Consider the following 11,056-nt stretch of genomic DNA (forward strand, 5'->3'; position numbering starts at 1 on the left):
CAGCTTCTCACAGAAGCCACCCGTGTAACCCCCCCCTCTACCAAAACCTTGCCACACAAAGCTGATACAATTTATTTGCCTTATAGGTTTGAATTTTAAACTCTGTAGGTCTGTGTTTGGTATACTGATGATACACAACGTGGGAAGGCCATTCGCTCCCTTAGAAGCACCAACAAGGTACATTCTGCATGTACAGCAGTGTTTTCATTCTTCATGACTTCTATGGCCAGAACTTCGTGACTAGACTGAATGGATAATGGAGGACTTGCTTTTTAAGAGAAAAAGCCTTTTCTGTATCCATACCAATGAAAAGATTTATATGGTCAATAGCATTTTGAACTTATACATCAGTCCTGAAAAGGAAGCCGTCCTTAAACTTTAATTTTGCAGAATGAGCTACCAGATCCCGTAGCTCTCTTTGTGGTTTACAGGCTTAAGATATCTGCTGTGTTTTCATTGGCAGAACTGATTACTAAGGTCAGTAGGCTGCATTCTCCCTTATGCTACATTTTTTGACAATATGTTCTAAGCTTATCCTTATCTTTGTTATCTGTTGAAAAGGGTACCAGAAATTCACATTAAGAAATACATTTGTAGTGTGTTTCTGAAGTGTGATGTTTCCATCTTTTTCACCATAGATGTTAGCCACACTGTCCTTTGATACAAACAGAACAAAATCTAACACAAGCACTTCTCACCATTTTGCATTTAAAGCTGAGACATGTAAAGGATTGGTCCTTCCAGTACAGAGTATCTCATTGAGATAGTGAAGTTTTTAATGAGATTTTAAGTGTAGGAACCTATTTTGCAATCAGAATGGACCAGAGAGAAAATGGTGGGTGGCCTCTCTGTAGAAAGAGATTCCTTCAAAATTCCGTCTAAAGGAGGTGTGGTGTTTTCTACCTTTTGTGATAGAAACGTAGTTTGGAGCCTTTTGAATAGTAAATGATGTGGTTTCATGATAATACATACAAACTGTGTGATCTAACATAACACCTTTGTATACACACCAGTGACTTCAGGAGAATGAATTGTCAGCATTGATACTTTAAAAAGTATTTGCCAAACGTTCATGATAAGGCAGGCTTTCAGGGTATTTTCATACAGCTGCCAATTTTAATCTTGATGATATTTTGCTTGTGGTATTTATGTCTCGGAGAAATCTAGAAGTCATGGGATTATGCTATGGAATCCATGAAGAGACTCAATTAATTAAAACAGCTTAAATAGTTCCTGTCTTGGGGAATGCCAGTATTCAGGACTTGGTTGGATATGTAAGAAGCTGGGCCAAATCTAGTGCAGCAGCACTTTCCAATTCTTAGACTATTTTGCTTTAAAAATGTGTGTTTTTTTCCATACTATTTCTTTCTTTAACCCTTATCAGGAGATATACCCTCTTTAATTCATTTTGTGTATTAGGACAACTATGAAACATGTTGTATTAAAATATGAATTTCCTGTTTTTAAAGATAGCATTTCCTGTAGAAGCAGTTCAGAAGGCTATTGGTTTGGGTTTGTTTTGGTTTTTTTTGGGGGGGGGGGGAAGATAATGGTTACAATAATACGAATGGCCAATTATTATATATAAAAATTGTGTTCCAGTATAAGAGAGTGAAAGAGGAAGTAATGTGTTGTCTAGGCTTACCAGAAACAAAACCTTACAGTTGCTAAGTTTTCTCCTGCAGTTAAAGGGAAAGGGCATCCACAGGGCTTATTCTGGAATCTAATGACATGCTTTTCAGGATTCATATTGGATGCTGCAGTACATGTTGCTGCTCTGTTGAATCACATCTATTTCATAGTAATTTTTAGATTAAAGAGGATTTAATTTTGACTGTGATAAGGAATTAATGATTTTTGGTGACTCTGAAAAACATATTTTATTGAACATTGTGGTGACAATACAGAATCGCAAGCACTGAAAACTTAAGTGGTTGTTAGCATGAGAAGTAATTGGAAATAACAGCTCTCTACATGAAAACAATTATCCAAGGCTTAACAGGCTTCTCTCTCAAGTCTGTAACACAATTAACCTCAAAGTTATCTAGTAAAATGAAAGCTCTTCTCCTTTCATAGGAGAGGCTGGTAGGGGTCATGCTATGTGAATAACACTAAAGAGAGAAAGCGGTCCAGTTTCAGCTCTGTGTGGCACAGGTCTTAAATTTATGCAGGATGTAGGTAGAGATTACACGTTTCTTACTATGAGTTCTTGATGACATAAGAGTTTGATGCCTTGTCAGTTGGTGCAATGCAAAACATATATAAGGAGAGAAAAAGGTATTTTAATCTGGCCAGAAAAAGTCCTTAAAATAGTACAGGAAAATGAGAAACTAAAGTAACTTTTTAAGGGGGAGGGAGATTTAGGACTAGAAAGAAAATATCTTACTAAGCTTGCCAGGCATAACAAGTGATTACCAAGTGTGCTTATCAAATATAGTCTAGTCAGACTGCTCTATCAGGGACCAACAGGCCAAGAACCTGCACCTGTGGTACACTAAACTAGCTATAGCATAGCAACTACATTTTTACACCCATAACCTGCAGCTTTTATGTCAAAAGAGAAATTTCTGTGTTTTGGCAACAACCTGAATTATACTTATTAAAGTAGCATAGAATAAAGTTTACTTCATATCCACCTCTGTACAGCTACTCTTCCTGTTTCTTAACTTCTCTACCTGGGAAGAAATTTAAGGTCCTGAACTCTCCTCCCTGTTCCAAAACCTGCCAAAGATCTGCTGACTAGCCCAGTATCCAGTCCATTTTGAATGCTTTCCTCTTCTGTGTCCTGTGTTATGCATCTAATGTAAGAAGGCAGGTAACCTGGGCATTGTCATCAGGAGTTGGTAACTATGAAATGGGAAGTTTCTGAGATAAGAATAATGCACATGAAAGTATAGCAGTATAGCACAGTATTCTTTTAATCATTACTACATTATGAATAGAGTATTAGAAAAAATACACTTGTCAGTGCTATGACATATTAGGTTCTGAAATTACTTACTGTATGTTAAGGAGAAATAAAATTGTAGCAACTGATAAAAACAGAAGTATAATTAAAATATCTAAATAGAAGAAACATCTTAAGATAAATACAAGTTGTTTTGTACATGTTCCACTAGTATGTGCTGTGACCAAAATAATCTTTTTTTTGTAGGCTCTGTTTATATATGTGTGTATATGTATGTACACATATATATATTTTTAAAAGTTTTTGTTACCTTGTTTAAATAAATGTCAGTGTCATAGCTGTCAAGTCTATAAGTTCTTGCATTAACCAAACTATATTAAATATCTGGGGAGGTAGGAGAGTCTGAGCTGATTCTTTAAAAATGTGTAAAAGCTGTGTAAAATCTTGTTGAAAGTAAATAGGTTGTTGTGGGACTCTGAACAATTCTAAGTATTCTAGATTCATATAGATTCAAAAATAGTATTCTCAGCTTTCTGTGGATTACCAAAAAATTCACGCACATAGCCAAAATGCAGACAAATCTGAGGTGTTTTCTTGGAAGTTTATTAGGATGGGGTAAGGTGGTCTGTCTCCAAGAGATTCCTGTTGTGAGGGGAAAAAAACCCACCACAAACAAGCTTGCTCCTTTGGTGTTTTTAATTATTTGGAACAGTCTTTCACATTCATGAAATAAATTCTGCTCTTTATTCCAGTAGCAGAATCCTTTGGGGCTCATTACCCATTACGTAATCTAAAGGCTAATCTGTTTTCATTCATAGTACCATAAGCATTCTCTACAAACATTTTCTTTTGGATCTTCTGTATTATTCCTGAGACACATGTCATTCTGACATGACTTTTTTCCCATCCTGATTATCTTGTATAGTTTCTAGCTCTTTTACATGAAGTGATCACTTCCATAAGGATTTTCTCAGATTCTCAGTAACTGTCTCAAGGCTATGCTATTCTTATGTTCAAGTAGTCTATACATAATATTTTCACATATCTGCGCTATTAAAAAAAGCCAAAACCTAAAACCCCCCACAAACCACTGAAAACTGAACTCATGTGGCCTGAAGAACCACATGGAGTAGTATGCTTTCTTTTTCTGGGATGGCACAAAATTACTTTCATACCCAAGAAGTTCAGTGTATAGACAAAAATAAAAGACAGTTAAAAATTGTAGTTATAAATGGAAATGCCAAACAGAAGTTCATCTACAGGCTTCTTTCCTGAACACTCATTCCCCTATGACTTCTCTAAATTAAATTAGATGAACTGTGTTATTTAAAAGAAACACTGGAACAACTCTGAGCATACAGAAAATAGTATAATCTAGAAGCTTATTTGTTCTTGTTTATCCAACCTCTGGTTAAGTGAGACTCCTGGTTAACTGAAAGTCGGTCGTGTCCCCTGACAGCCATGTGCACCGTGCATTACTCCCCTGCTTATCCGGAGAGACATCTGAAACCTTCAGAATAATGGAGTTGTGGGTAAGTGGGTGAGCACCGCACGAAGCACATTGCTGTCTGGGGACATGACCAACTTTCACTTAACCAGGCATGTCAGTTAGCAGGAAGTTAGAAAAACACATTGCAGGAGATGAAGTGTCTGTGTGTGTGTGTGTTTATTAGCTCTCTGGTGTTAGATGGTTTGTATCAAAGTACATATTCAGGAGAACTGCAAAACAAGCCTGCTCTTTGCAATTAACCAGGGGCTGCGTGTTGTTTGTGCTGTGACCTTTTTTTGTTAGTTGACCTTAAATGTAGCATAACTAAATGATAAAAGTCCTTGAAACTAAGCATCTGAAGCTGTTCTGAAGTATCAGACTGCTTTTGGTTTATTCATTAAATTCAATTGAACTTTAATTGCGATGTTAGATTCACAGCTGGCTAGGCTGGCTAGGTGGAGCAGCGATATCCTGCAAGCGATTCAAATGTGATACCATATACGCTTTGTGATCGTAGAGACACGTGCTTTCAGAGAGCAGCAGTAAAGGGCAAAGACTGCCAATAACAACACTTCATTTCTGTAGTAGCAGCATCTGTTTAAATGATTGAGTGGCATTCACAAGGCTCTTTGGCTTTGCTTTCTGTTAGGAGGATTGCAGCTGTAATACAAGGCTGTTTCTGGGAGGCAGGGGGATGCTTCTGACTGATTCCTGTCAGACAGAGGTGATCCCCTGTGGGTGAAGGAGCTGTAAGGTCATCCTCTGAAAACTCACCTACCCTGTAGCTACAGAATAATGTGCTGTGGTTGTGTTCTGAGAGGAGGGACTGGCTCTGTGAGTGAAGGGAAGAAGGGCTGTTCTCAGCTAGCAGAGCACGATCAGTGACTCTTGGGTGGTTTGGACTTCAGAGAATTGCCTGAGTCTGTCCTTAAATATTTGCAATGCAAAAAAGAATCTGTCTCTCATGATGTAGGTGACCAGGAGCTTGGGTGTTGCAGTGAAAGGTGAGGTATACAATAATAGATGAGAATCTGGTGGTGTTATAACTCTAAGAATGGGAGACTAAAATTGAAGTGTTCAGAGTGGTGCCTCCATCTCCCTTCCATTACTCCAGAGAGAATGGGTCCAGGATGGCAGCACAGGAAAGACTGTGACGTTAAGGACTGCAACTGCTTACCTATCTACACACCTCTAATAAGATTATATATTATTTTAAGAATTCAGTTAACAAAGGGGCAAAGGAAGGGATGGAGCATGGCGAGAGAAAAGATATTAATAAAAATGTGTGTTTAAGTGCATTTAGATCATACACTGTAGTTTAACTTGCTTTAGAGACAGAGATGCTTAGCGTAGGTGCTGAGAGACTGGGAAATGCACTCAAGTTGAGAATAAGAGGTACTTTGTCCCTCCAAATGGGGTCTTTAACATTGACTTGACTCTGCTGTGTTATCTAAAACATAGGTACATGCAGACATCTGGTATAAAATATTTCCTTAGAGCCTACTACTGCGTTCTTATACTTCAAATGGGAAGTTGTGTATCTAGATGTTAGTGACACTTAATATTGCCTTTTAAATCAAGTGTGTTCACAGATGCTTACGATTTTCTTTTTTTTCTTTTTTTTTTTTTTTTTTTAATTTTAGGATTAAAGAGCCCCTTCAGGACAGTGTAATAGCTACCTATGAAGAACACGAAGACAGCGTATATGCAGTTGAATGGTCCTCAGCAGACCCGTGGCTATTTGCCTCTTTAAGTTATGATGGGAGACTTGTTATTAACAGGGTTCCCAGAGCCCTTAAATATCACATACTGTTATAATTTGTTTGGATTATGGTGGAGTTGTTATCTTGATGTACACAATTGGTAGGTATTGTTTAGGGTTTTTTTTTTTGAGAATCTATTTTTATTAAGTATAAATGTTAAGTTTTTGTTAAGAATATCCGTACTAATATAGACACTTTCAGTCTGCCTTTTGTATTTGCCTTGAAGAACTGTTGCATTTTCTGAAGGCTGTACTAGTTAGATGATTTTCTTTTCTTTTCTTTTTTTTTTTTAATTTTTTTTTTGTTTGCTTGAGGGGCTAATCACTTTGTGAATTATAAAGTTTCTGGAGATATTGGGTACTTCCCATACTATTACTTTATTACTTCAGCTTTATGCAAATATAGTGGATTACAGAGGTGGTGTTATGCTAATATAAAACTGGGACAATGTAGGGTGCACGTAGCAGAAGTGATCTGCTTGTATACAAGAATAATATTTTATCTTTCTGATATAAGCAGCCTTCTGCTCTTGGCTAGGGCCACATTCTGCTAACTATTCTGGTCATTATTCAATGTTTATGAATACAGTTGGGAATGGTCTTAAAAGGCTTTCTTAATTCAGTCTAATATTTTAAACACTTCTTCTCCCATCTTGTGTATCCTAAGAAGAGATGTTAATTGTGAAGGTGAAACCTTCAAAATACATTTTTTCATTTAAGCCTTGTGGTAGCATTAACAAAGTACCATCCTGTAATTTGCAAACTAAATGCAATTTTGAGCTATGCGTTATTATTGGAAACAATATTAGTCTTTACCAAAATCTCTTATATACTCATGGAATGTATTATTCCATGTTTATAGAACTTAGTTGTGCTGTAGTATATTTTGAGGGACTCTGGAGCTATGCTGTTGTTAACCTGAAAAATCTCTTTATATTTGTGAGTAGTCTCTCCTTCTTATCCTTTTGGCTCTGTGCCATTCTGCAGTACGTTGACATGATGTAGCAGGCTTTCAGCTAAGCACAAAATATCCTTTGCTATATCCTACTGTTTGCAATACCTGACCTAGGCATTGGTGACTGTCTTGTTAACAAATGCTGAGAACAGACAGATGTTGCCCTGTAGGAGAATGCACAGAAAACTTGAAATGTCGATGGAAGGCATGGCGAAACATGCCTGTACGTGCTGACAACCCCCCTTTCCCCTTACATAGCTTGCATTAAGATGAAAATTCTGTTGCTTGTTCTTTGTGTACTCAGACTAACTGCAGCAGTAATTATTCCCTGTTGCCTTTTCATCCCTATTATTTCCCATTAACTTCAGAACCTGGGTATGTGCGACAGTGTTGGTTGTGGTAGCATTGTGTAAGACTGCTCTGAAGAAATGGCAATGAACATGGGATGGAAAAATCAATACCAGCCTCTTTTGTGATTTCTCTTGTTGCTATGGCAACTGTTGGTGTTAGTGTTGAGGGACAGCCTGCTGCTCACCTCTGCTTGTCCTTACCCACTCTTGGATTGAAACATGTCCAGATGTGATTTGTTGTGTATACACAGCTGCTTCTGTGAGAACATGCTTTGAGAGCATCACTGACTGCTATAGGCCAAAACATCCAGAAAAGATGAGTTGGGTTCTATTTCTGGCTTTCTTAAAGAGCTTGTTTGGAAGAATTCATAGGAGTGAAGTAATCCAATTAAATCATCTGTACTATTGTTTATATTTGTGTTACAATGCTGCCTGTCTGCTCCAAAATGAATGCTTCATTGGAAATTCTGATGGTCTGATTTTCTGCGTTAAGGTTTTAAACTTGTACTATTTCAGATTGTCTCAATCTGTAATTAGGCATGAGCTATTCACCTATATACCATAAGAAAAATTATATTTCCAAAACAGTAGCGCCTCCGTCATCTGAATATCAAAATCCTTGGTTGGGCTGCAGCTTTATATGTGGAGCTTTCAATCTTCAGACGCAAACCTTGTCAGGTTCTACCCCCCTGCCACTTCCCCCCCTGCAAAACCCCCACCAACCCAAACCTGCAGTGTATCTTTAGTATGCAGCAAAACTCTTTAAAACTTTCTTCATATTAGCAATAAAGGTCTAATGAAACTTTATTGTCTGTTAATGTATATGTCTTGCATTGTGAAGGTGACGGGAAATTACGTAACAGTATGTGGGATTTGATTTTTAACATGTAATAAATGCAGGACAGATTTCAGACTAATTTTTATGTGGCTGTATTTCCTTTAATATTGTAAGCTAACACAAGCTGGAAAGCTCTGTAAACAAATAAGAAATGTTTTCTTTTGTTTTCATTTTGTTGAATGTGTATATCACTTAATAGGGAAGAAGAGAGGGGATGAACACTGGGAAGGAAGGGAGTAGCAGGTCAAATTTGAATGAAACACATTACAGTAGAATCAAGAGAGCAGGAAGGGTCAAGTTTTAATCATTTTCAGCTGTCTGTAAAGTGGGATCTGAGCTACATGTACAGCACTGGCAGTGATATGGAAATGACCTTCAGAAAAGGAAGGCTTTTGACAAGGTTTTATCCCAGTCTGTTAGAGAAAGCAAGCTGCTATAGGATAAGAGGAGGGGTTCAAAGATGGTTAAATAACTGATTAAAAGATAGGAAATAGGAAGCAGGAATAAATCATCACATTTCATGGTAAAAAGAAATTACCAATGAAGTCTTGTAAGGATCTATGCCTGGACCGGTGCTTCACAGTATATTCATTGACCTTTTTGGAAAAAGGGCTGCATAGAAATATGGCATAGTTTGCAGATACTGTTCAGAGTAGTAAAGATGACTGAAGAATTATGGAAGGGCCTTACCTCACAGGGTGGCTGGGTGATAAAATGGTGGATGACATTGTGCAGGAAATGTGAAGTAACAGATATGGGAGAAAACAGATGTTTTACATAACTACTGGGGACCACCGATATATGGCTATTACTTGGAAGTAAGATCTTAGGGTTTTCATAGATCTTTAAAAGCGTCAGCTTAATAGAGGTTAAAATTTTAATTAAAATGTTGGAAATTACTAGAAAGCAAATAGAGAAGAAAATAAAGAATTGTTAATCCATTAAATAATATATATTTATAAATCTAAGGTGTAAGTGCATCTTGAATACTGTTCTGGTTTCTTCCATCTCAAACCCAACGTAGTAAAACTGGGAAAGATTTTAGAGGAGGGTGGTGACAGGAATGATGAATAGCATGCAACACCTGTATGGGGGTAACTAAATAGACTGAAAGGCAGATGGTTGAGAGGGAATGATAAAAGTCCATAGAATCACAAGTGGCAGAGGGAGAGCATGCATAGGGAGTTGATTGTTCACTGTCTCTCTCCTGATACCAGAACTAGAGGTTATTAAATGGAATCTGCATGTGGTGGCTCAAAGCATACAAAATAAGGTGGTCTCAACAGGCATGAAGGTGAGCTATGGCACTCCTCTTTAACACTCCCTTCCCTCCGCAAAAAAACCCACAAACCAACACCCAAAGAAACAAAAAAAAATCTCATTAAAGTTTACATGACTTGAAAGAAACTGAACCAGTACTTGAAAGATGAATCCATTAAAGGCTGCTAAATATAAAGGCATCATCTCTGGCTTAGAAAATCCTTTTAAACCATGAATCACTGGACACTACAAAGAGTACTGGCAGAGAATCCCTGTGTGCTTGTCCTGTCTTTACCTCCCTGGACATGTGCTATTTGCCAGTAAAGGTAGAAAATAGAAGATAAAAAAAATAACTTTCTAAAGCTTTGTCTGTAGTGCTGAGACAGCACGTTGCTCCTGCATGTTTCTATCTCAGAACTGTTTACTTTGGTCGTGAGTTGTGTTTTAGGGGATTTCAGAAAACACTTATGTCTCAGATGAATTTCTTACAGAATCCTAGTATTATTTCTGGAAACTATCTTGTTGCAAAACACTTCTTGGCAGTAAGACTGTGGAGGCAAGCAGATTTCTGTACAGCAAGGAGTCCATCATCGCTTCGGAAATTCAAATCATGGTCTAACTGATCTCGCAGCACTGGGTTGTTTCAGTGTCTTATAGAGAATGCTGTTTATACAGTCACATATCAGCATTGGTAAGCATATAATTGTTATTTTAAAACAAACACCTCTTAATGATTTTTTTCTTTCTTTGCATACTGTGTCCAGGTAAGAAGCTTTAATAGGTCTTGGTTTTTAAGAAGTGAGTTATGGTATTCCTTAAAAATGTCACGTTTTCAATGTTGCCATCTAAAAACTTGTTTTATTCCAGATTTCATGCTGAAAATCTTTTCTTTGTCACCTATTTAATATGTGTGTCTGGTATGAAATTACAAAAATGCTTGAGACAACGTATTTTTATTTCACAGAAAGTGAATTATTGAAGGAGAAAGGAATTTATAATATTTTTTAAAAGGTTTTGAGCATGATCTAAATGAAACTGACCAAAGTCAATACAAATCTTGGCCATTTAATGAGAAGCTTGAAATAACAATCTGTTTCACTTGAACTAAAAATGGTGCTAACTTCAAATTAAAAAAAAAAAAAAAAGGAAAAGAAAAGGAAAAAAAACCCACAAAACTGAAAACCACCACCAAACACCAAAAAATAAAACCTCTCAGTAATGACTTGGACTTTGCCTGTGATATCAGCGCTAAAATTAGCCTGACCTGTACTGAAGCCCATGACGTTAAAAAACTGCTTATCAACATTAGAATTAATGAAGAACTTGTCAAGTCTACCCATGCCATCCAATACGTTTGCTCTAGACCAATTCGCCTTACTTCAGATCTTTTCATTTCACAAAGGTGAGTGGAACTAAGAAGCCATATGATCTGGATTATGATCAACACTAGTATTAGTTGAAAACAGTGCTTTGTAAAGAAAAAGTTAAGCTGCC

General features: G+C 37.1%; 1 protein-coding gene across 3 annotated transcripts in view; it reads left to right on the forward strand.

The window, feature by feature from the left end:
* TSSC1 (tumor suppressing subtransferable candidate 1) overlaps positions 1–10,128 on the forward strand; it is a 97,999-nt gene extending 87,871 nt beyond the window's left edge. For 2 of the 3 annotated variants that reach the window (XM_010566715.1, XM_010566717.1), the window contains one exon: positions 6,041–7,858. In XM_010566715.1, coding sequence (XP_010565017.1) covers positions 6,041–6,215 — 175 coding nt within the window. In that variant the 3' untranslated portion in view covers positions 6,216–7,858. Of the gene's footprint in view, positions 1–6,040; positions 7,859–10,053 lie in introns of those variants that run through there. The other variant, XM_010566716.1, reaches the window with a different exon arrangement.
* Positions 10,129–11,056: the final 928 nt, after the last annotated feature.

The sequence above is a fragment of the Haliaeetus leucocephalus genome, unplaced genomic scaffold (genome assembly GCF_000737465.1).
Source record: "Haliaeetus leucocephalus isolate CR32 unplaced genomic scaffold, Haliaeetus_leucocephalus-4.0 Scaffold217, whole genome shotgun sequence".
Classification (NCBI taxonomy): domain Eukaryota; kingdom Metazoa; phylum Chordata; class Aves; order Accipitriformes; family Accipitridae; genus Haliaeetus; species Haliaeetus leucocephalus.